This window comes from Babylonia areolata, chromosome 23 (genome assembly GCF_041734735.1).
Source record: "Babylonia areolata isolate BAREFJ2019XMU chromosome 23, ASM4173473v1, whole genome shotgun sequence".
In the NCBI taxonomy this organism is placed as follows: Eukaryota; Metazoa; Mollusca; class Gastropoda; order Neogastropoda; family Buccinidae; genus Babylonia; species Babylonia areolata.
In genome coordinates this window covers 27,454,437-27,481,882 of record NC_134898.1, presented here as the reverse complement: position 1 = coordinate 27,481,882, position 27,446 = coordinate 27,454,437, and the positions used below count along the sequence as shown (strand labels likewise).

Sequence of the window (27,446 nt, the reverse complement as noted above, 5' to 3'; positions counted from 1 at the left end):
ACCAGGACAGATGTCGTGCTGGAAATTGCAACATCAGGGCAGATGTTGTGCTGGGAATAGCAACACCAGGACAGATGTTGTGCTGGGAATAAGGACATCAAGGACAGATGTTGTGCTGGCATTCACAATGACAACTTGTGTTGGGAATGAAGGATAGATTTTGTGCTAGGAATGGGGACAAGGACAGATTTTGTGCTGGGAATAAGGACAAGGATATATCTTGTGTTTGGAATAAGGACAACAAGGACATATGTTGTGCTGGGAATGGGTACACGGACAGATTTTGTGCTGGGAATAAGGACAACAAGGACATATCTTGTGCTGGGAATAAGGACAACAAGGGCATATCTTGTCTTGGGAATAAGGACAACAAGAACAGATCTTGTGCTGGGAATAAGGACAACAAGGGCATATCTTGTGCAGGGAATAGAGAACAGTGCAGACTGATCCTGTGCTGGAAATGAAGACAAGACATGTTGTGCCGGGCCATGGGATAGAGGACATCAAGGACAGATCTTGTACTGGGAATGAGAACAACAACAAGGACATATGGGAATAAGGACAATGATAGATATTGTTCTGGGAATAAGCACAAGGACACATAATTATCAGGACTTGTGTGACACACGGCTTTGCACGTGTCCTGAACAATGTGCAAGGGCAGAACTGTTGGTGATCCAAAGTGATGCTGGAGTTGCCCATGTTTTGTTAGTGTTCTCTGTGCTGCCAGAAGTTTGTGGTGGAAATGGTGTGGCAGGTTTTCTCGCCACAGAGATCAATGAAATACGTTTGTCTGCCTCGCTGACTGACCTTCTGCTGTAGAGGATGTGCTGCATGGGTGATTGCATTCTGCTGGTCTGTCCTGTCACCTCTTCCCATGGAAGAACAGTGTGGGTTTGATTGTCTGTTGTTGAAGCGACCAACGAAAATGGATGAGCACCAAGTGTGATTGTGTGTTCAGGACTGATGTGATCTTCTGATCCCACGTCATCCTTTCTGCTCATCATATTACTTGACAAGTCAGCCCTCTGTGGCCTTGTGTGGGTACTGTTTCCGTGCTGTTACTTTCCCTTTGTGGGTGTGTATCAGTACTGTTCTGTTTCCGTGCCGTTACTTTCCCTTTGTGGGTATGTATCAGTACTGTTCTGTTTCCGTGCTGTTACTTTCCCTTTGTGGGTATGTATCAGTACTGTTCTGTTTCCGTGCTGTTACTTTCCCTTTGTGGGTATGTATCAGTACTGTTCTGTTTCCGTGCTGTTACTTTCCCTTTGTGGGTGTGTATCAGTACTGTTCTGTTTCCGTGCTGTTACTTTCCCTTTGTGGGTGTGTATCAGTACTGTTCTGTTTCCGTGCTGTTACTTTCCCTTTGTGGCTATGTGTAAGGACTGTTTCCATTCTTTTACTTGCCCTTTGTGGGTATGTGTCAGTAGTGTTCTGTTTCCATGCTGTTACGTGCCCTTTGTGGGTATATGGGGACTGTCCTGCGTTTCCACGCTGTTACTTGTCCTCTGTCAGTATATGTGGGGACTCCATTTTGTGTTTCCATTCTGTCACCAACCAGTGAATAGCCACTTGAGACCATGCAGTCCACCTCAGCAAAGTGAGAGCTGTATGAATAATGATTTCTCCACTGCAATGGGAATTAATTTACAGTTTCGTCCTTTGTGAAGGACTATTACTCTTTTACGAGATGGCAAGATTGCAATGGCTTTTAGTGCTGCAACTTTGGGGGCTGTTTGGCCTTTGGGGACCATCCCATTGCTGGCTGCCCAAAAGCCCTCTTGGCCGAGACAGTGGGGAGATAACTTCGGCAAGACACTCTCCACTGCCCAGTTTGCCTCCTCTGCTGTTCTGATGGTCACAGTTGTTCATGACTATCATACATATACCTCAGCTTTGTGATTTCATGCACCAATTTTCCTGGGTGGCATCATCAATTTTTAGTTCCCGAGATGGGCACTTTTTCATCCATAAATTTTGAAGAGAGTATTTTGTTTACAATGATGGTGAATCTGAGCTGTGCATTCCTTTGACTTCATGCAGACTGCAAGAGATTGGAGACTTCAGTGAGGTCCGGCATATTCTGGTGTTCTGATCCGGCTTGGTCATCCAATCATTTCCGGGATGGCAGATGAAATATCTCTGCCCTGTTAACAGTGACAAGTCCTGACCAGCTGATAACCAACCTGGATTGTTTTTGTTCAGAATAAGCTGGGGCATAGGTGGTTCAGCTTGAGTGGTGTGTATGTATCTAAGAGACGGACGTTCTGGCCATGATGGTGATGACACTGTAGGGCCTATACAGCCTCACCATATGCAACATTTGACTGAGATGGTTTTGTGTATCAGTAATATGTAGTGATGTACCCACTGCCATATCATTCATATCCATACAGTGTATCCACAATATCATCCATAACAAAGTATTATTTACAATACCATCCATCCATAAACATGCTATTTATTATGCATTTAATCCGTCCAATTATACCATGTACTGAATGTAATGAAGCGATTTCATCCGTCCAACCTTGTTCTGTTTTACCTTATAATTGTTTTATAATGTACTGAATGTTAATCATGAAGTCATTTAATCTGTCCAACCTTATTTTATATTTTACATTATGACTTAAAAAAAAAAATTTTTTTTTTTTTTTTACAGTGTACTGAATGCTAATCATGAAGTAGAAGTGATTGTTTGTTCCGTACAGGCTGCTATATATACCATAATGCCCTCCTCACATTCAGTTCAGTATACTATATATAATACTAAGGTACCGTCCTCACATTCAGTTCAGAACACTGTATAAAATAAAATGATACCCTCCTTACATTCAGTTCAGAACACTAAATATAATACTATAACACGCTCCTCACAGTCAGTTCAGAACACTATATAATACTATGACACCCTCCTCACATTCAGTTCAGAACACTATATATAATACTATGGTACCCTCCTTGCATTCAGTTCAGGACACTATATATAATACTATGGTACCCTCCTTACATTCAGTTCAGAACACTATATATAATACTATGGTACCCTCCTTGCATTCAGTTCAGAACACTATATATAATACTATGGTACCCTCCTTACATTCAGTTCAGGACACTATATATAATACTATGGTACCCTCCTTGCATTCAGTTCAGAACACTATATATAATACTATGGTACCCTCCTTACATTCAGTTCAGGACACTATATATAATACTATGGTACCCTCCTTGCATTCAGTTCAGGACACTATATATAATACTATGGTACCCTCCTTACATTCAGTTCAGAACACTATATATAATACTATGGTACCCTCCTTACATTCAGTTCAGAACACTATATATAATACTATGGTACCCTCCTTGCATTCAGTTCAGGACACTATATATAATACTATAACACCAAATTCTGATGTAGTTTTTTAAGCCTATATCATGTTATGGATATTGATACTGATATTATTATGGAAATTGTTATCAGTATGGTTATCATTATTTATATCAATATTATGTTTATATGAAAACAAATACACTTGCAGGCAGAAAAAAAAAGAGGGTGGTGCTATAAATGTACGACACTGTCCCTGGAGAGAGCAACCCGAAAATCACACAGAGAAATCTACTGCGACAAAGAATACAATACAATAAACTGACTAAAATACAGAAAAGGTTTTACATCAAAGACGCCACCAAAGAACATACATACTAAAGTGTCAAACACATGCAAAAGACCAGAGTAAAAAAGCACTTGCCACCTGCCAAGCATTCAACACACACACACACAGGAAAGATTGAACAGATGAGTTATTAGACTAGAGCCAAAGGAAGAGAAGAGGTGGCATTATGTACACTGAAAGGGGAAGAATTCCAGAAGCAAAGAAAAAAAAGAACATAACATTCACTAAAAAGATCTTGTATTGACTTGTGTATTCAAAGAATGCACGTGTGTCGAAGAGTGAAGTGCTCTTGCTGAAACTGAGGGTGAACACAATCACAGAGCTATAAATGTCCAGTATGGAATAAAGCTGTAAAAGACATATATGCAATCATGTCTTTGAAATACTAATCCCAGATCTGACAGAGAACCAGAGCAAAGCCTTAGATAACGAGTGATGTGGTCTGACTTACAAACTCACTGGTCATGCAGTGTTATTCCAACATCTTCTCCAGTCTTTTCAAGTATTGTTTGGCAGCCATTATTTAGAGAGTTTATCAATCAAAAACAGAATGAAAGCAGATACCAGTGTCTGAGTTGTTTTCTCAGAAAGTAGCAAATAGAACACAGCTGATGCAGTGGGATTCAAAGATAACAAAGTGGATGTGATTGGTAACAAGAGCATCTATTGTTGAATCATGAGTGTTGTGCTGAGATCCCTTTTGGCAACACAGACTGGAATGGAAAATTCTGGAAACAACAGAATCTGGCATCTGAGCAGAAATGGCCTCGTGTGGTGTTGAATCTTCCATAACGTGTTGTATCATTTAGTTCCACCCTTTGAATGCCAAACCTGTTTTCAGCTCAGTGACAACTATTTACCAAAGGATTTTTGGTCATGGAGGGTAATAATTATATTAAAAAAAAAAAAAAAATAAAAAAAAATCTAGCATGCAAGCTACTGAAACAAAGTACATATAACCTAAACTTCGGAAAGGAAAATGAACGCACAATCCACTTAGGGCAATTTCACGTGAATTTAATGATTTTGCGACAGTATAATTCCTACAATGACGCGGATGGTATTTCTGTCCTGGGGTGCTTTTTTGCATAACGGAAGGGGACAGACATTTCAGTCGTGGGGCACTCAAGGGTTTCTTCTTCTTTCGTGGGCATGTACGTATACGTGTGGACTTTTATGTGTATGACCATTTTTACCCTGCCATGCAGGCAGCCATACTCCGTTTTCGGGGGTAAACTCAAGGGTTTAAGTTAGGGCATCATTCAGGATGTGTTAATCATTATTCTGCTCAAGTTAGAGCATCATCAAGTATTTTACTTGTTTTTATTTACTAAATCTTTGTTGTGTGCGAGAGGGAGGATGGAGGATGGGGGGGATTTTTCTTTTGCACTTCAGAATATTGCATTGTTGATGTATGATGGACTGACAGTGAACTGAAATTTGTGTCGCTGAAGTCAGCAAAACTCAATGATCTTTCTGATGACTAACAACACTGATGTCAGTTCACATTGTAAACCACAGTATCTATATCTGAAATGTGATGTTGAAGCCATACTTTTGTAACACCACACCCCCCAAACCCCCCCCCTTTATCCATCCCCCCCTGTTTTGGCCCCTCAAGGGGAAAAATGAGTTGGTATTCTTGTACATGCACACACAGCCCACAGTATGTAAAATTGTACATGTGCTTAATGGCTCTTCATAAATCATCTGATATTGCAAAGTTGAATACATGTAGAGAATCCTGAGATGCTGCCGAAAGCAAACCGAGTTACGGGTGGAGTGAGGTTATCTGCTGTCCCTAAGCACGTCTGTAGGCTTGATAGAGTGATAAAGCACTGTGTACTTGCCAGTTCATTTCCGTGCAAGTCCATTTCCTTTCAGCTGTGGTTTGAGCGAAAGTGCTTATTTCTGTGTGTGCATTCTGTCAGTTGTGGTAAGAGTGAAGGAATTCACTACTCTGTCAACATTTATTTCTCCTGTCTGTGTCTGGAATGAAAGTGATCCTTTTTATGACAGCTTCCTTTGTATATATGTGGGTGGAGTGAAATGTTCAGCTGGGTATGAACGTTGCTTGTTAGCTGTTCTTGAGTGAGAAAGTTCATACGACTCAACCTACACAACAGTGCACATCTCATTCTGATTCATTAACCAGGCTTGTGGAGACAGACCTGAAAAATATTTACCATTATTTTCAGTGTTTCTGCTTATGATAGCACAGGAAGGGAAGTACACTTTGATTTGCACTTCAATCATAAACTTAACACTAAATATTGTATTAAGTATTAAAAAAAAAGACTGTCACTTTCATTGTGTATGCTTTTTATAAATCTGTGTGTGTGTACATGAATCTGTGTTTGTAATATTTATCATATATATATATATATATATGTGTGTGTGTGTGTGTGTGTGTGTGTGTATGAGACACAAGTGAACATATATCTGAACATGCAACTCCTTGTGTAGTGTAGAAAGTGTGTGTGTGTGTGTGTGTGTGTGTTTGTGTTCAGACACAGAATGACGAGAGAAAAAGAAACTCAACCACTGAAGCCAACCCATGGTGTGACATAGCTTTACTCTGGAACACATTTGGACAAGCAAAACAGACACATGGGTAAACAGACTGCCTGTCTGATGACTAAAAGAAAGACGTGTATCATCACGCACACATCCAGACATTGACATCATGTGGTCTGCATCACCACCAAGCACCAAGGCCTGGTTCGGTTCCACTACCACCACACTCTGTCTGGTGGTTGAATTCTTGCCAAACAGCTCCAGAACCTCAGATGGGCACCAATCACTCCAGAAAAGCATTTACTCTAGAGACCAAAGATAGACAGCCAGAGTTCCTTCAAATACTCCCTGTTTGGCGAGTACACTGACCCAGTCAATCTGGTGATTTCTATGACCAACAGCTAACTGGATGACATGCATCGTTCAGGCTTTATCTTGCTTTCAACCTTTTCCACTCAATGTGGTTAGCATTTTGTCAATGTTTATTACGTGGCTCACTTTTCCTTAGAATTTCGCTACTGCATTGCTTTCTGATCCCTGCAATCTTTTCCTCTCTGTGACTGACTCCTTTCTTCTTTCCTCACCTCAACTTCAGATGGCAGAACACACCAATTTGACACAGTCAATGTATGCCAAAAGACAAGTTCATATCATGCTAACAATGCCTTTGAAAAGTAATCCCAGCACCAGTGACAAACCTTTTATCTATCCCTCCAGCCACATTGCTGGCATCATGGGCATGCAGTCCATTTCACTTTTTTCTCACAATCACACTGAGAAATCAAGCCCACCCCTCTCCCCAAGCAAAAGGACTAAGACTGACTTTGCCTGCTGCAAACAAAACTGATCAAATGAACAGGACCTTACTACACACTGCTTTCAACACAAGCAGAGTGAAAGTCTTGTCATCAGAATGTAAGTACTTCAAAAGCACAAGTCTACATGAATCCTTATCCTAGCAAGCAAAACCACATACACACATGCACACAGACACACACACCCTGGCCTGGAGGCACAAACGTAGATCTGCCTGACCACTCGACTGGACAGTATGTTGCCTTCAGGGCAATCACCAATGCGACAAAGCAGACACAAGGTTTAGGTTCGGAATCTGTCCATCAGTCACCAATCCAACTGGCAGCACACAGAGAAATGGCAGTAAGCCAGTCACTGGATTTACTTTTGAAAGTCAGTCATGTCAAAAAAGGACATTTGTAGATTCCTGTCCTGCATAACAATCCTGACTGCAGTTTCATTCTCAAAGATGCTAGTCATTACTTTTAACCATTAAAAAAAAAAAAAAAAAGAAAAAAAAAGGAGCAGACAAACACTGAAAACATGAAAAAAGAAAAAAAAGAACTTGTTAGTTAGCCAAGAAAGGAAGCGACTTAATTTACACAAAGCCATCACTGCTTGCATCTTGCGAACTGCAGAGTAAAGTATACTGATGACTTTCTTCTGTTTTACGTGTTCATCACATCATCAATCATTTGGTCTGTGCATAGCAAACACTGGCACACAGTCACACACACCACACACACACACACATGCACGCACTCATGCATGCACATTTATGCACACATATTTAAACTGCTTCACATACAAAAGCGTTTGATGCACAATGTGAAATCTAAAAAATTGGAGAGGTGGGGTGGCTGGTGGGGAGAAGAAAGAGGTTTTCCTTGACCCATTAATTTGAAAATGATTTTGATATACGACCCATAATGTGCTGAATGGAAACCCAAACCCTGCACAAATACTAGTTTCACTAATATAAAAACATGCTATTCTACAATTCAGCCATTCCTTCACCATCCGAGAGAAAGAAAAAAACCAAAAAACAACTACATACAAATTCAAACTTCAAATAAATAAAACACGCTTCCATAACCTGTCATCCAAACACTCCACATCGACACTACTACGTTCAGATTCCCTAATCAAATAGCATGATGCTGACATCTACATTCAATCGTTTGTTCACTTTCCCTGCTGAACGATGAGAACATCACATCACCAACATGTTATGCAAAATGAAAAAAAAACAAAAACAAAAAACAAAAAAACCCGACCCCAAAAAAAAATTTTTAAAGAAAAAAGTTTTGACAAGAAAGAAAGAAGAATGAGAAGGAGGAAAAAAAAAAGTTTTTGAGACAAACAAAAGAAGAGTGAGAAGGAAACAGTGGGGTGGGTGGAGTGGGGTGCCTACGGGCGAAGCGGTCATCACTTGATGGGGGCTCCCTTCAAACTGGCAGCACTGACCACCCCGTCCTTTGTCATCAGGGGGCTGCCCTGCCACTCTGCCACACACTCCCCAGATGTCCGCAGGTCCGGCTGCACACACACACACGGTCGTCATGAAATGTTAAGTATCGTTCACACTTTTGTAATGGATTGTTACATAAAATTTGCACAGCTGTCATGAATTGTCACATGTTCACACAGCTGTCATGAACTGTTACATATTATTCACACATTTGTCATGAATTGTTACGTATCATTCACACAGCTGAAATGGATTGTTACATAATATTCGCACAGCTGTCATGAATTGTTACGAATCATTCTCACATTTGTCATGAATTGTTACATATTATTCACACAGTTGCCATGAACTATTATGTATTGCTCACACAGTCGTAATGGATTGTTACGTATTACTCACATAGTTGTGATGAACTGTTACACACTGTTCACCCAGTTGTAATAAATTGTTATAAACTGTTCAACAGTTGTAATGAATTGTTACATATTCACACAGTTGTAATGGATTGTTAAACATTATTCACACGGTCATAATGAATTGCTACGTATTGTTCACACCGTCATAATAAACTGCTATGTATTGTTCACACAGTTGTAATGAACTGTTATGTACTGTTGTCAGAGTTGTAATGAATTGCAACATATTTTTCACACAGTTGTAATGGATTGTTACTTATCACTCACTTAGTCATAATGAGTTGTTATGTACTGTTCACACAGTCGTAATGAATTGTTACATATTATTCACAGTCATAATGGATTGTTACACATTATTCACACAGTCATAATGAACTGTTACATATTCACACAGCTGTCATAAATTGTTACGTATTATTCACACATTTGTCATGATTTGCTACCAATTATTCACACAGTCTCAATGAATTATTACATGTTATTCACACAGTCATAATCAATTGTTATATATCATTCACACAGCGGTAGTGAATTGTTGCGTATTATTCACGGTTGTTGTTTTTTCTCCCTTGCAGTGAAGGTTATATTTCTCAAGAAAAACATGCAATCCACATAATGTCATCAAAATCACAAAAACGTTCCACATAATGTCATCAAAATCACAAAAACACATAATCAGATTTCATCAAAAGCCAGCGAAGCATTACACAGTAGAATATACTTCAATCCCCACCCCCACCTACACACATAAACAGTTTCATGCTAACGAAAACTTTGAGGGATTAGGGTGTGACTAAAGCCATAGTATATAAGATAAAGACAATATCAACTGCTCTGCATATAAAAACAAACAGAAGCTTTGTGCACAATGAAGCGATTATCAACTGACTTTTATCATACTCTCGGTTTCACCTGTGACTTGATCAAACTCTCTGTTAGTTCTCACCCATGGCTTAGCACTTTCTGTTTGTTCTCACCTGTGACTTCTAACATACTATTTTGTCCCTATACATGACTTCAATACACTTTCTATTAGTTTTTGACAGCAACAAGAACATACACTTTCTGTTAATCCTTACCTGTAACTCCAACATACTTTCCATATGTTCTTACCTGAAGCTTTTCCCAGACTACTTTCTGTTAGTCCTTACCTGTAACTCCAACACACTTTCCATCTGTTCTTACCTGAAGCTTTTCCCAGACTACTTTCTGTTAGTCCTTACCTGTAACTCCATTACCTGTAACTCCAACATACTTTCCATATGTTCTTACCTGAAGCTTTTCCCAGACTACTTTCTGTTAGTCCTTACCTGTAACTCCAACACACTTTCCATCTGTTCTTACCTGAAGCTTTTCCCAGACTACTTTCTGTTAGTCCTTGCCTGTAACTCCAACACACTTTCCATCTGTTCTTACCTGAAGCTTTTCCCAGACTTTCTTTTTGGGGTTCAGTTTCTCATCGGGGGTGACTGACTCGAAGCCTTCCACGCACACCCGGTCCCCAGGACTGCAGGAGGCCGGGGGGTTCAGCGGTTCCACTGCCCGGGGTTCATCCCTGAAAACAGGCAGCCCTACACGTCAGTCTCTCCCTCATGGTGGGGTCTGTAGGTACGTACCATCAGCATCTGTTTATCCCCATTGATAGGAGTTACACACAGTTCTAGAATCTGGGCTGGTTTTCTTTTAAAATCACTACAAACACGACCTCATTCAAAATTATGTTCAGAGCTTATTTGCAAATGGCTGTCAGAAACTGTTTCTCCACTGACAGTTACACACAGTTCTAGAACCTCAGCCAGTTTTCTTTTAAAATCACTACATACACAACCATGTTCAAAATCATGTTCAGAACCTACTGCAACTGACCGTCAGCATCTGTTTCTTCATTGATAGAGTTACACACAGTTCTAGAACCTCAGCCAGTTTTCTTTTAAAATCACTACATAGACAACCATGTTCAGAATCATGTTCAGAACCTATTGCAACTGACCGTCAGCATCTGTTTCTCCATTGATAGAGTTACACAAATTTCTGGAATCTCAGCTGGTTTTCTTTTAAAATCACTACAAACACGACCTCGTTCAGAATCAAGTTCAGAGCCTATTGTTGTATGGATAATTTCCAACTGGCAGACCACTAGGCACATGGAGAAGAACTGTGGAAGAGAAGATGAAAACTGCAGGAGAGACCTGGGACGAAATCAGTTGGCTCGCTCAAGACCAAAACGACTGGAGAAGATTTGTTAATGCCTTATGCTACAGCTGGACTGAAGAGGTAAGTAAGTCAGCGTTATGAAGTGTTTCCAGTGTATTGCTGTGCTAAAGTGAAGCTGAAGCAGTCTGAGAATAGTATAAAACCAGGAGAAGGAATTCTGTTTAATGTCCTGTCACACATACGACTGAAGACATTTTGTTAGAGTGTTAATATATACATTTGAGAATTATCATTCTGAAGAGGAGGGGGACAGGGATGAATGGTGAGTTGGAGGAAACCGGCTAAATGGGGAGGGGGGGGGGTGGAATTTGAAGCAAATACAATTACAGAAAAATACTCAATGGACTTCGTAAAAGAGAAGTCATTAATCGAACATGTGAATCAACTGATAATGAATGCAAAAAGTCAAAAACATCAACATTCTCAGTCACTTGAGATGACACATTTTTGTGCAGATAAGCCTTCATCAAACCACAGTCGAAAATTAAATGCTTAATTGTCGCATTACTTTTACATTTCAGACTACAGTTGGAAATTATTTGTAGAGCAGTTGGCTCTGAACATGATTCCGAACGAGGTCGTGTTTGTAGTGATTTTAAAAGAAAACTGGCTCAGATTCTAGAAATGTGTGCAACTCTATCAATGGGGAAAACCAATGAGGCTGTGTCATGTGTATTCACTTCTTAGCACTTGAAACACAAGGCACACTGGGACAACTGTTCTGGTCTGCAATCTGAGCTATCATAGTGTTCAGAAATAAATACAAATCAAAAACAAGAGAGACAATGCTTTCAAGGCTCACATGTGATTCCTACAGAATTAAAAAAACAAAAAAAAAAACAAACATGTTTTTGTCAAACTGAAATCTGTGTGCTGGGATGTAAAAGTTTTCCCCAAAGTTTGCACTGACAGTCATTTTACTGTTTTAATCAGCAGGTGAGTATCATGATCAAATTAATCAACACTTCAGCCTTTTCCTGATTTGATAACAGCTTTCCTCAGAAAAATGCTATTTTTAGGTTGGCTATTCCTACACCTAATTTTCAATTTTTTATCTTGAAGGTAATGTTTCCCTTCCCAGTCCATAATTACCTGTTTCAGTGCTAGAAATTTACACACATACATTCACCCCTCTCCCACTTTGTTTAAATTTGTTTTTCATGAGTATAATTTATTAATTAATATGGGAAGATTAGGTTCTCAAAAAGACTACCATCAGTACTACATGACACAGGAATACTTTTTATTATCTCTGAAAGAGAAGTTGTTGATACATTTACTGATAAAAAGGTGACATAAAAAACAAACTGTATATAAGCATTATATTCACAGACCAAAACAAAGCTTGAACATCTCCCAGTTTTCAAAGTACACTGATTCATAAATTGTGTACTTCGATGTGATGTTTCCTCCAAAGTCTGTCAACACTGACTGTCATTTTCAGTGTTATGATCAAATCTATTGATTTTTTAGCCTTTTCTGAACCTTTTTATGGCTTTCCTCAGCAAAATCTTATGTTGGAGCTAAAAATTCCTGGACTCATTTTTACTTCTTTTTTTTTCTCAGAGGTAATCTCTGCATTTTCATTCTCTAAATTTCTGAAGTTCTAGAAATTCACATGCACACAATGTGCATACATTCACCCCTATCCCTCCCTTCAAATATACCCCCTCCACCCCCCCACCCTTTTTTTTTCTCTCATCTGTCTGTTAAAATGAAAAAAACATGACCCTAATGATCACCACCACCACTACCACACTCAAGACACTTAATACGTACACTGAAGCACACATAAGCATGGCGCAGGACTCGATGCCTCTCATTTTCACGGGCTTCAGGTTGCACAGAAACACACCCAGTCGGTCCTGTAGCTCCTCCATGGGAACTAACCCCGCCAGACCGCTGATCACCGTGCGCTCACTGTCCTCCCCTAGATCCACTGTCTCAATGTACAGGCTGTCTGCTTCTGGGTGCTGGGGGTTCAACAGTGAGAGAGAAAGAAAAAAATGTCAAATAGTGTCACATGATTCTCTTGTCAATCTAGAGAATTGTTTTGTCATTTTAGGTCAGATCATTCTTCTGTGATTGTAGGTCACTGTTTTGGGGTGGGGTTTTTTTTGTCACTGTAGGTCAGGTAATTCTTTTGTCATTTAAGGTAACTTTTTTGCCATTGTAGGTCAGGTAGTTCTTTTGTCATTCAAGGCACTTCTTTTGTCATCGCAGGTCAAGTCATTCTTTTGTCATTTTAGGTCACTTTTTGTCATTTCAGATCAGGTCATTCTTTTGTCATTCTAGGTCATTCATTTGTCACTTTAGGTCATTCATTTGTCACTGTAGTCCAGGTAACTCTCTTCTCATTTTAGGTCATTCTTTTATCATTTTAGATCAGGCCATTCTAGGTCAGGACATTCTTTTGCCATTTCAGGTCAAGCTTTAAACACAAGACAGAACATTCATACAGCCCAAACTTTACACTGACTGTGGAGGAGGAGGAGAAAAGGTCACAGGATGGAGAAGGGGGGTCCTCTTTCACTTTTTGACAGACTGGTCCATTCATGCTAGAATAAAAAAAAAGTTTCTTTTTTTGTGAAAGTAATTCTTATATTGTTTATGTATAATCAATTTTAAGCAGTTAAACTGGAAACAAAATTGTGATGCTGTGTGTGAGGAATTGACAGCTAGCAGAGTTCAAAATAAGGCTGTCTGTCACTCTGAACTAAAGATACTGATGGTCAGGGGGTGGGGAGTGGGGGTGGGTGGGACTGCATGGCCCACTGATGGACAGAGGACCCCCCCCCCCACAAATATATACTGTATATATATATAACAGACAGGTTAAACATGACACAGACACAGAAAGATGACAGGTCAGCTGAGGAATGACATACACACAGGAGACTTTCATTCTCAGTTTCAATTTTGCAAGGAAGTGTCACTGTGTTCAGACAAATCCATCGATATATGCTACACCACATCTGCTAGGCAGACGCCTGAGCAGCAGCATAACCCAACGTGCTTAGTTAGGCCGTGAGTGTATGCATATATATTTGTTAACTTATTTGAAAGGATTTCTATTCAAGAATTTTGCCAGGGGACAACACTCTCGTTGCCATGGGTTCTTTATCAGTGTGTCAAGGGCATGCTGCACACAGGACTTTGGTTTATCATCTCATCCAAATGACTAGACACTCAATTTGATTTTCCACTTGAACTTGGGAGAAAGGACGAGAGCGGTATTTGAACCCACTCTCACGGACTCTCTGTACTGGCAGATGAGCATCTTAACCATTCTGCCACCTTCCCCCTGAATACAGGAGACCAAAGCTGGACTGAGAACAGGGAGGTGGACAGAAAGCACAGGACAAACATAGGACAGACGACAGAGGTCCTCAGGACAGAGAACAGAGGACAGGACAGAAAACAACAGACAGGACAAGAGAACAAAGGACAGACAACAGAGGTCCTCAGGACAGGGAACAGAGGACAGGACAGAAAACAACAGACAGGACAGAGAACAACAGACAGGACAGAGAACAGAGGACAGACAACAAACAGGGCAGGGACCAAACAAACAGGGACAAAGAACATGATGAGGACAGACAGAACAGAGAACGAACAGGACAAGAGAACAGACAGGAGAGAGAAAGAAAGACACGAGGAAACACAACAGACAGACAACAGACAGGACAGAGGACACACAGAGGGAAGGAGGACTGACCTTTTTGACGCTGGTGATTCTGCCCACACGCAGGTCCAGCCTGCCTGGATTCACCTCGTCCGCCCCACTGCCTCCCCCTGCTGCACTGGCTGCAGCACCACCCGGCTCTGGAACACACCACATCTCCTGTGTGTCATCTCTGGGACACACACCACAACTCCTGTGTGTCATCTCTGGGACACACACCACAACTCCTGTGTGTCATCTCTGGGACACACACCACAACTTCTGTGTATCACCTCTGGGACACACCACAACTTCTGTGTGTCATCTCTGGGACACACACCACAACTTCTGTGTCATCTCTGGGACACACCACAACTCCTGTGTGTCATCTCTGGGACACACACAACTTCTGTGTGTCATCTCTGGAACACACCACAACTTCTGTGTGTCATCTCTGGAACACACCACAACTTCTGTGTGTCATCTTGGGGACACACACCACAACTTCTGTGTGTCATCTCTGGGACACACACCACAACTCCTGTGTGTCATCTCGGGGACACACCACAACTCCTGTGTGTCATCTCTGGGACACACACCACAACTCCTGTGTGTCATCTCTGGGACACACACCACAACTTCTGTGTGTCACCTCTGGGACACACCACAACTTCTGTGTGTCATCTCTGGGACACACACCACAACTTCTGTGTGTCATCTCTGGGACACACCACAACTTCTGTGTGTCATCTCTGGGACACACACCACAACTTCTGTGTGTCATCTCTGGAACACACCACAACTTCTGTGTGTCATCTCTGGGACACACACCACAACTTCTGTGTGTCATCTCTGGGACACACCACAACTTCTGTGTGTCATCTCTGGGACACACACCACAACTCCTGTGTGTCATCTCTGGGACACACACCACAACTTCTGTGTCATCTCTGGGACACACACCACAACTCCTGTGTGTCATCTCTGGGACACACACCACAACTCTTGTGTGTCATCTCTGGGACACACCACAACTTCTGTGTGTCATCTCTGGGACAAACCACAACTCCTGTGTGTCATCTCTGGGACACACCACAACTCCTGTGTGTCATCTCTGGGACACACACAACTTCTGTGTGTCATCTCTGGGACACACACCACAACTTCTGTGTGTCATCTCTGGGACACACCACAACTTCTGTGTGTCATCTCAGGGACACACCACAACTTCTGTGTGTCATCTCTGGGACACACACCACAACTTCTGTGTGTCATCTTGGGGACACACACCACAACTTCTGTGTCACCTCTGGGACACACCACAACTTCTGTGTGTCATCTCTGGGACACACACCACAACTTGTGTGTCATCACTGGGACACACACCACAACTTTTGTGATTATATGTCACCTCTGTGGCACAAACCACAACTACTGTCAATATATGTCACCCCTGTGACACCACAACTGATGTTATTATATGTCACCTCTTGGACACACACCACAACTACTGTCATTATATGTCACTTCTGTGACACACAACACAACTACTGTCACTAGATGTCACCTCTGTGACACACACCACAACTACTGTCACTGGATGTCACCTCTGTGACACACACCACAACTACTGTCACTGGATGTCACCTCTGTGACACACACCACAACTACTGTCACTGGATGTCACCTCTGTGACACACACCACAACTACTGTCATTATATATCACCTCTGTGACACACACCACAACTACTGTCACTGTATAAAAAAAGTTTCTCTCTGCAACGGGAATTCATTTACAAATTACTCTTTTGTAAAGGACTTTGACTCTCAAACGAGGGGGCAAGATTGCACTCGCTCTTAGTGCTACAACTTTGGGGGCTTGTTAGCCTTTGGGGACCATCCCAATGCCGACTGTCCTAAGCTCCCTTGCGGGGTCCCCATTTGGGGATTAACTTGGTCAAGACCCTCTCCTCTTCAGTATAATCAAAATATAGGCCACAGCTGGGAGAGCAGTTGCCTCCTGTTCTGTTCTCATGTTTAAAACTTGACCATCATAAACAGAGGAGAGGGGACACCGGTGTGTGGGGGGGTGAGGTGACAGCAGGACTCACTCTTTTTCTCCACAGGGTAGGCCTTGGCCACCAGTTTCTTCATCTCGGGGGTGTTGAACTCCTCCCGGATGGGCGTCAGCAGACAGTTGAGGTAGGCCTCCACTGCGCTCTTCAGGTCAGCAGGGTGCAGCTCCTGGTCGCCACACATCACCACCCAGTCAATCAGCACGCACATCTTAGGTTTTGTTTCATTTCTATGACTAACACTTCAGTCAAAGATTCAAAGATATTTCATTCTTGTAACCCCTTTTGGGGCATGGAGGACATAAAAGCAATGTGTAACAAAAGAAAATCTTAGAAATGCTAAACAAGGCAACAAGATTTCATTACATACTGTCAACAAACAAAGAGACACCAGCAGACAATTCCATGACATGTATCTAGAAATGTACACACAAACCTGTGGTGTGTATATTGAAATGTACACACAAACCTGAGGTATGTATTTAGAAATGTACACACAAATCTGAGACATATATCTGAAAGAGTACACACAATCCCGTAACATATATCTAAAAGAGTACACACAATTCTGTGACATGTATCTTTTATTATATATCTATAACTATTATTATTATATATCTATAACTAACATTTAAATCAACAAACACAGACACCCACAAACAATCCTGTGACATATATCTAGAAATGCATAAACAAACCTGTGACATATATCTGGGAGAGTACACACAATCCTGTGACATATACTGAAAAGAGTACACACAGTCCTTTGACATGTATCTAAAAGAGTACACACAATTCTGTGACATATATCTAAGAGTACACACAATTCTGTGACATAGAGAACACACAATTCTGTGACATGTATGAGGAAGAGTACACACAATTCTGTGACATGCACCTAGAAAAGTACACACAGTCATCTGACATGTACCTTGAAAAGTACACACAATCATGTGACATGTACCTAGAAAAGTACACACAATCCTGTGACACATACCAATCATGTCACATGCATAGTAAAAAAAAATATACACAATCCTATGTTAGGACTTACCTGTTTACCAAAGGCCTGCTCCAGTTCCTCATAAGCGTTGAAACGGACATCTCCCCCGTTCTCAGGAGCACGTTTCACTGTGAAATCTGCACACACCATCAGACATGCGTCAGTGACATCAGCGGACGTAATGAGATGGTAGTGTGCAACGTGTAAGTGTGAAATTAAATCTGTAACTTGCTCAATTCTTCTACATGTGGTGCTGAGCTCCCTTCCACTCTTCACCCCGGATGTTGTTGATAATTTCTTGTTTTTGTTAAAAATTTCTCTGAGTTTGATTCACAGTCCCTTTGGGCATTCACTTCAATATTTCTTTATACCCAAAAAGTTTGCAGCTTACACTGTTAACAGTTCTGACCTCTTTACACTTTTGGGGGGAGGGGGGGGGTCTATACTCACACTGTATGAACAGATTTTCAACTGCAGAGCATACTCTCCACCCTAGAGAGGACAGGGGAGAGGGGGCAGCAAAAGATAAGGGAGGTAAACCCAGATTCAAACACTCCACTGTTGGCCTCCGTTCTTTCTCTGTCTGTGGACCTTGCATATGGAATGAACTTCCTCTTTCGCAGTGTCAGGTCTCCTCACTCGGCTCTTTCAAGTCTGGCCTTAAAACCCACCTCTTTCCAAGATAGCCCCCTTCCCCTGCCTTTTCTTTGTCTTCAGTTTCACAAATTTAGAGTTATGCATGCACGTGAATGACTGGTGTGAAAAGTGTTTTGATTTGTCTCTGCACAAGATTCAGTGCTATATAAATATTTATGATTATCATTAACCCTTTGAGCCCTGACCACCACTTTACTGGTGGTAGAGAAAAATGACATAATGCCTAGCCACCGCTTGAGCGGTGCGTAAACACTTGTGTCGTACCAGCCGCCGTGGCGAAGTGGTTAGCGTCGCGGACTGACGGCTGGGAGGACGCGGGTTCGAATCCCAGCGGAGGTGGGTTTTTCGGCCCGTGGCCGGCTCCTACCCAGAGTTGAGTGTGCTGTGGGCTTAAATGGGGAGACTGGGACCACACAGTCGAGTGTCATCCACTTCAAGGATGCGTCTTTGGGTGTGCTGCTCTAATTACCTGACCAACACTGCAAGTGTCTGTATCTCTCGGGCCTGGTTAACGCCGGGATATCATTATGACAGGAAGCGTAGAGTACAGCCTTGTCACGTAGTCCCAAACCAAAATGGACCTCCATAGCAACATCGTCATCATCATCGTCATCCTCCTTCTCCTTCATCGTCATCAATATAAACAAAATAGTCTCAGAGTCTGTGGCCTTTCATGCCCTGCTCTCATGGTGACCTGTTTCGATACCCCTCCACTTCCGTGCTTGGGGTGAGTCTTGTCAATGTCGTCAGTGTCGGCAGATTCATGGGGGGGCTGTTGTTTGAGGGACGTGGTGGCGGTCTCCACTCTGGGAGAGACGCTCACTCAGTCTGGCTCCGCGACTAAGCCATTATTGTCGTTCGTAGGGGGCTTAGTAGGTGGTGTCCTAAGTACGTTAAAACAGAACAGGCACCACTGAACACCACCGAAGTGACTCAGCAGCAGTGCAGGGTCTCCTCTGGTGTGTGGCCTCCAGGCGACCTAACATCGATGGTTCCCTGTGGACTGCCGACGCTGGGACTGCGACGGACGAACCCGGGTGTGGCCGTGTGTGGGGGAATCTAAATGAGCGGCGTGGGAGTAGTGCCACTGAAACGGTGCAGATTATGGGGCAGCAAAAAAAACAAAAAAACAAAAAAAAAACAAACAAACACTTGTGTCGTGTTTTGCTATTGGTTGACTAATATTGAAGAGCCAATCAGAAAAACTGTAATATTCTGACGTCAGCGAACGTAGTACCAACATGGCCACGCCTTTTCACTGTGTTTTGTGCATGTGCTTTGGACAAAAAAGATTGATTTCAATATAAGTCAACCAATAGCAAAACACGACACAAGTGTTTATGCACTGTTCAACCAGTGGCTAGGCATTATGTCATTTTTCTCTACTACCGGTAAAGCGGTGGTCAGGGCACTCTTTTTATATCTGCTGTGACACATTAAATAACAATTATTTGCAAATTTTGGCTCAGGAGCTCAGGCAGAAGGGTTAAAATTGCTCAGGAACTCAGGGCTCAAAGAGTTAAACAGTGAAGACGCTTACGTTTGTCCCCACGGAGAGGGAAAAGGACGTGCTTGCAGAAAGACAGCACACCATTGTCCTCCACGTTGCCTGGCTCACAGAATGCCTTCTTCAGCTTCTTCTTCAGCTGGGCTGGGGAGTCCAGCAAGTCAATCTTGGAGTCCTCTTCTGAAGAACTCATCTTGGTGCCTGTCAGGCCTGGCACTGAAAAACCATCACACACACACACACACACACCTCCAAGTCAGTTTGAAGTGAGGAGAGTACTTTTCTAATTATGTCATCCATCTCTCAACAATGTACACATCACTATGGTCATCACCCTATAACCATCACTGCAATATATATATACATAAATCTAATTCTCTTTCCAGAATTCTTCATCAAAGCTCAGTTAACCAGACAAGGTTTCTATTAGTAATGAAGGGATGAAAACATTCTACACACACACACAAAGGCAAAATAAACAAAAAACAATGACAACCACACATACACAAAATGTTGAAAATTCCACTGAACAATGGTTTTTGTCATGAAAACTAAGTTACGTACAGATTAATTCTGTCACTGAATCAACTAGTGGAACTCATCTCCCCTATCAGTATTCAAAACATTTGTTTCTAATTCTATGGTGGGTTTTGTTGACATCTGTAGTGAAGTAACCAGAATGTTACAAAGGCAGGCTAAGGCAATCACATTCCAATAGTCCCCTGTACCCTCCACAGGTGGATGATTATCTAATGATCAATTACTGATTAAATGAGCAGAGATAGAGGCACAGACCCCTACTTCCCTCCCATTTCTTCTTGACTGACAACCCCCACCCCATTCGGCCTCCTCCTCAACAGGTCGACAGAAAAACAGGCAGGTGGAAAGGGGGCACTTACCCATGGGGTTCATCAGGTGAATCCTCTTGGCGTAACCCAGGTGTGGCATATACTGTGAACATACACTTCTATACAACTTCATGTAGCATGGTACACACGTACAACTCCATGTAGCATGGTACACACATACAACTCCATGTAGCATGGTACACACATACAACTCCATGTAGCATGGTACACTACAACACACAACTCCATGTAGCATGGTACACACATACAACTCCATGTAGCATGGTACACACATACAACTCCATGTAGTTGGTACACATACAACAACAACTCCATGTAGCATGGTACACACTTACAACTCCATGTAGCATGGTACACACATACAACTCCATGTAGCATGGTACACATACAATACACAACTCCATGTAGCATGGTACACACATACAACTTCATGTAGCATGGTATACACATACAACTCCATGTAGCATGGTACACACATACAACTTCATGTAGCATGGTATACACATACAACTCCATGTAGCATGGTACACACATACACACATACAACTCCATGTAGCATGGTACACACATACAACTCCATGTAGCATGGTACACACATACAACTCCATGTAGCATGGTACACACATACAACTCCATGTAGCATGGTACACACATACAACTCCATGTAGCATGGTACACATACAATACACAACTCCATGTAGCATGGTACACACATACAACTTCATGTAGCATGGTACACACATACAACTCCATGTAGCATGGTACACACATACAACTTCATGTAGCATGGTACACACGTACAACTCCATGTAGCATGGTACACACATACAACTCCATGTAGCATGGTACACACGTACAACTCCATGTAGCATGGTACACACATACAACTCCATGTAGCATGGTACACACATACACCTTCATGTAGCATGGTACACACATACAGCTCCATGTAGCATGGTACACACATACAACTTCATGTAGCATGGTACACACATACAACTCCATGTAGCATGGTTCACACATACAACTCCATGTAGCATGGTACACACACATACAACTCCATGTAGCATGGTACACACATACAACTCCATGTAGCATGGTACACACACACACAACTCCATGTAGCATGGTACACACACACACAACTCCATGTAGCATGGTACACACATTTCAATCAATATAATAGCTATGTATGCAGGACAGAATTGATGGAGTACTACATACTTCAGTCAACAAGACAACTGGACAGAAGTGGACAGGCATTATCTGAAATACTGAAGTGAAGCTGAAAACAAACTAATTCAGTTGCTCTGCACACACCAATCGTCCATGATTTTTTTTTTTTTTTAAACTATAGATCAAGGCAGCTTCTTTTCACAAATACTGTGAAATTACCCACAAAGAAACAGAATGTGAACTGAGCATGACAATGAAAGTATCATCTGTTCTGTCAAGTCCTGTTCAGTGATGTTTCCAGTGATAAGCTCATCTCCCCTCAACCCAAAAGGAAACTGAATGTCAAGAATGAACACAACATAAATCAATGTTCATTTATATTGTCAGTCTGGTATGGCTCAATGCAGGAACATGCCACTGATGCCAGAGTACATGATCAAAGACAAGCCATGCAGACTGTGGAGAGATGAGTGAACAGAAAAACAGACAGACAGACGGAACAGACACAGGTATGGGATAGAGAAAAGTGGTCAGACAGACAGACAGTGGAAACAGACACAGGTATGGTGCAGAGAAGAGTGACCAGACAGACAGGCAGCAGACAGTGGGAACAGTCAGGTATGGGAGAGTGGACAGACAGACACACATACAGCAGGAACAGACACAATGGGAGATAGAAAAGTGGACAGACAAACAGACAGCAGACAGTGGAAACAGACATAGGTATGGTACAGAGAAGAGTGGACAGACAGACAGCGGGAACAGACAGAGGCAAGGGACATAGAAGAGAGGACAGACAGGCAGACATACAGCAGGAACAGACAAAATGGGAGAGAGAAAAGCGGACAGACAGACAAACAGACAGCAGACAGTGGAAACAGACACTGGTAAGGCAGAACAGGAACAATAATGAATGAAAAAAAAAGGAAAAGAAAAAGAAAATGAAAGCAAGTGCTGACCTTTTCAGAAAAAGTGAAGATTTTGCGCTGGTCCACCCCTCCAAACTGGGCGTCCACCTTGAGGTACTCCTCGTCCAGAGCCTGCACAGCACGCCCCACAACCATGTTACTGCCATCCCTCCCTTCTATCCATCCACGTCACTTCAATCCATCCCCTACATCTCATTTGCATACCTCCATCTATGTATCATTACACACCATGACCCTTTGTTCTTCCCTCTCATCCCTCCACATCACTTCAATCCATCCCCTACATATTATTTGCATACCTCCATCTATGTATCAATCATTACACACCATGACCCTTCCATTCCTATCTCCCATCCCTCCTCATCACATCCATAGCCGTTTTCAGTTTCTCAAAAAGGCGTCACTGTTCACATAAATCCATATACACTACACCACATCTGCTAGACACATGCCTGATCAGCAGCATAACACAACACACTTAGGCCTTGAGTGCATGCATACATATCTGTGTATCTATCAGAGTGGATTTCTTCCACAGACCTTTGCCAGAAGTCAACACTTTTATTGCCATGGGTTCTTTTTCACTGCGCTGAGTGCATGCTGCACACAGTGCCTCGGTTTATCATCTCATCCAAATGACTAGACAATCAGTCTGATTTCACAGTCAATCTTGGGAGAAAGGGCAAGATGAGGAGTTGAACCCAGGCCCCCATGAACACTGTACTGGCAGACAAACGTCTTGACCATTCTCTTTCCTCCCATCCATCTCTACACATTACTTCCATCCACCATGTCACTTCCTTCCCTCTAGATCACTTCTATCCATCCATTGTCTCCTCCATCAGATCCCACCTGGCAATCATTGGACACTCAGTTATTCCTGTCCCTCTATCCGGAGATCTCCCAGCTGCTGCATTCCTCTAAAGTTGCCCTATTCAATTCCCTTCTTACAGGGGCTCTCCTTTGCAGCACTAAGTTTGTTTAGCGTTAAGAATGCTCCTAAGTCAGTAGTGTTAGAGTTGACTCACTGAGCCCTGCACCTGAGCATCGTTCTGGCATCAAAATCTATCTCATCAACACAGTTTTCACCATCCTACATATGCATAAACCGCAAAGAAATAGAACTAACTTCTATTTATAGAGCATTCCGCATGTGTCCACACATAATTTGGAGGAAAAACAGTATATTTTCTGCGTATTTTTCAGCATCGTTATGGCATGGAAGACTGCTGAGGCTGTAAGCCCCCACGGTTGAATGAGCTAAGGAAATGTTTAACCCTCGGTAAACTCAGAGCTGCTAACATTACTCATGCATCTCAGCCGCGGAGCCAGCATTACGAGCTAGGAGGACACATTGCACTGTGCAGCACTGACCTGCAGCCCTGGGTACAGCAGTCCGCTCAGCAGTGGGTGGCTGACCTGTTTCACCACCTCCGCCCCCGCTTTCTTGGCGTCGTGTTCCGTCACTATGGACGACAGCCGGTACACATCCAGGGTGTACTCCCTGCAACATCCCCACTTGGTATACATGACCAGAGAATGAGATGCACTAGACTTTTTTTTTTTTTCACAGCTCTACTGGATAAAGATGATGTGTGTTCAATGCTGTTGAGGGGAAAGATGACTGAATGAGGGCAGACAGAGAGAAATAAAAGAGCTAACTATAATGCTGTGTAGCCGCCCATTGTAATCTCCAACCTTCCCCCCCTCACCCCCCACCCATCTCCAATGAAATCTCTATGTATTATTTCAAAGGTGCCAATACACATTTTAAAGTTATACATGCTTATCTGACTATTTAAAAAAACTTTCTTTGCATCTCGTATGCACAGACATACATATTACAATTCAGTCCATTTCAAACAGTCCATATTAAACAGCAATATAATTATTATCTTGCAAAGTTTTTCTCTTTTTTTCATAATCAGCAATGGATGTTCCGAGGACATAAAAAAATTGCTTTTGTTTGCACATTAGTGAACACATGTTTAACCACAACACAAAGACCTGTCATGCATACATGCACTCACCTACTCAGCTGATAGTCAGTTCCCTTGACAAACTTCAGCTTATCCAGTGGAACGCCAATGGAGCGCAGCATGGCCTTGATGACACACTCATAGTACTTGACCCGCTGCTCCAGCAGTTCCCATGGTGCCTTCATGTTGTCCAGGTAGGCGTGCAGGTCAGCAAACAGAATGGTCACCTGTTGAGAACACACACACACACACACACACACCTCAAAGTCTTATTCACGGGCAACACATTTTGTGATTTAACGTGGCAGTCACCTACACATGACACCCAAAGGTCTCAACCTCTGCACACACACACACACATACACACACAGTTTTTTCCAATCTTCCAACTCTGTTCCATTAATTCCACAATGGTACAAACCATTTTTGTTGTTTGCAGTTACAAATCCTCATCTCTTTTGGCCAATCAATGCTTTTCTATTACTTCTACTAATACTTTTCATTGGAGGTATGTCTGCATGTGCGCGCGTGTGTGTGTGTGTGTGTGTGTGTGTGTGTGTGTGTGTGTGTGTGTGTGTGTGAGTATATGCAGTTATGCCCGTGTGTATGGTATGCCTGTGTCTTTTTCTAAGTGTTTGAGTCTGTGAGTCCTATAGATCTGTACACACGTTAACATTAGCCTCCATATTTCTATTTGAAAAGTGAGTTATCCCTTTGGATAGTGCACCATAGATACAGTGCACACTGAGGTTCAGATATGTGTGTACCATATCTAACTTTTGTCAACAGTTTCAGATTCAGTGTCAATAAGTCATCAGCATATTGACCACAGGGATATTGTAATGACTTTATGGGCAATAGCAGGATATATGTGCAGGCCCACTTAAAAATGATAAGGGCTCCCCATTTTTTCCTCCTTCATTCCCATGGGTTTTAACAGACAGGTGGTCACCTGTCTGGCACTGACTGGGCATGTCAGGCCAGCTAACCCCTGACCCCTTACCTCACAGCCAGCCTTGAGGAAGTCAGCGACCTTGGACATGGGCACAAAGTAAGCAATGTGGGGCTTGCCAGTGGTGGCTGTGCCCCAGTACACTTTCAAGTCACGCTCCTTCACAATCTGCACCAGTTTGTCCTCCCCCAGCACCTCCTGCACAAACCATTGTTGTGTACCACTGAGCCACCCACCCTCATACACAGACGCAGCACTCCGCAATCAGTTTGTATACATAGCACTGAACCCCCCAATCTCATACACAGAGACTGTACTCAGCAGTCAGTTTGTTTACATACCACTGAACCACCCACCCTCATACACAGTAACTGCACTCAGCAGTAAGTTTGTATTAATTACTATTACATACCACTAAACCACCCAACCTCAAAGTATCATACACAGAGACAGCACCCAGCAATCAGTTTGTATACACATACCACTAAACAACCAGCAGTCAGTATACATTGATGTATCACTAAACCATCAGACATCAGACGGCTAAACCACGCACCCTTATAGTCATACACAGCACTTACCAGTTAATAAACTTGTTACTTAACCACCCATCTTTATGCACAAAGTCAACATTCAGCAGTTTGTATATGCCACTAAACCACCCAACTTTATAATACTCAGTGACAACACAACTGATAAGTAACACCAAATGCACCAAGACATTTTCAAGTGAATAATCAATATATATATATACATCCTACCTGAAGATTTCGCTTAATCAAAGCCACTTTGTCCTCAGGGGTCATTGGAACAGCCTCTGCTTCTGCCGGCATCTCTCCTGACCCGTTTTCTGTGGCCATACTGTCCTGCTCGTAAGTGGTTTTAGATTCTGCAAGAATCAATTGTCTCTTTATTACGTTGTTGCTGGAGAGCAAGAGAGAGAGAGAGAGAACACTTGAGAGAGACAGAGACTGAGAGAGAGAGACAGAGATTGAGAGAGAGAGAGAGAGAGAGAGAGAGAGAGAGAAAGTAACAGAAGAAAGTGATTCATACGTGTACTTAGTTTAATGGGGCCATTACAAGAAGACAAACTGCAATCATATGTGACGGGGCATCGAACAACAAAAAAATCCAGGTAAAAAAAAGGTAAATAAATGCAAAATTACACCTGAAGGAGTTATAAACTGTACCGGCTTTACAACCTGCCACTATCACTACTAATTCTAGTACAACTAAAGCATTATTACAAATTTGATCCCTCTCGAACTCCAGACAGACTATGCTGCAATATGGTGAAATCATACTTATTCGTGTATAAAACTGCCCGTACAAATGATGAAACTTGTCGAAAGACACCTCTACACATGCAACAACCAAAGAAGATTTTCTCTGAAATACAAAGTGACAATGATTATAATAGAGGAAATAAGTTAATGACTGTAACTCACATGTGACTGTGGAAGCAATGTGCTCCAAGTTTCATCAGCAACACAAACCCGTTTTTGGTTGTCGCGATTTTGACGAGGGCGGAGGTGGAGAGT

The 27,446-nt window shown here is 42.2% G+C and overlaps 1 protein-coding gene and 1 pseudogene across 4 annotated transcripts in view; one reads left to right on the top strand and one right to left on the bottom strand.

The window, feature by feature from the left end:
* Positions 1 to 2,651, top strand: part of LOC143297850 (centrosomal protein of 57 kDa-like) — a 63,593-nt pseudogene extending 60,942 nt beyond the window's left edge. The window contains exon 10 of the transcript XR_013057315.1: positions 1 to 2,651. This exon is cut by the window's left edge and continues 904 nt beyond it. The product of XR_013057315.1 is annotated as a centrosomal protein of 57 kDa-like (transcript).
* A 3,587-nt stretch (positions 2,652 to 6,238) lies between these two features.
* LOC143298100 (tyrosine--tRNA ligase, cytoplasmic-like) lies at positions 6,239 to 27,411 on the bottom strand. Of its 3 annotated transcripts, none has more exons than XM_076610790.1 (14): positions 27,354 to 27,411; positions 26,667 to 26,794; positions 25,957 to 26,103; positions 25,005 to 25,180; positions 24,349 to 24,478; positions 23,005 to 23,085; positions 20,900 to 20,951; positions 20,034 to 20,216; positions 17,888 to 17,973; positions 16,870 to 17,002; positions 14,812 to 14,918; positions 12,873 to 13,066; positions 10,296 to 10,434; positions 6,239 to 8,531 (listed from the first exon to the last, which is right to left on the bottom strand). In XM_076610790.1, exons 2-14 carry the CDS (start codon positions 26,763 to 26,765, stop codon positions 8,421 to 8,423), a joined length of 1,638 nt encoding a protein of 545 aa, XP_076466905.1. In that variant the 5' UTR covers positions 26,766 to 26,794; positions 27,354 to 27,411; the 3' UTR covers positions 6,239 to 8,420. The 3 variants fall into 3 exon arrangements, with proteins under 3 accessions (XP_076466905.1, XP_076466907.1, XP_076466906.1); XM_076610792.1 differs by lacking the exon at positions 27,354 to 27,411 and adding an exon at positions 27,236 to 27,255; XM_076610791.1 differs by lacking the exon at positions 27,354 to 27,411 and adding an exon at positions 26,986 to 27,009.
* Positions 27,412 to 27,446: the final 35 nt, after the last annotated feature.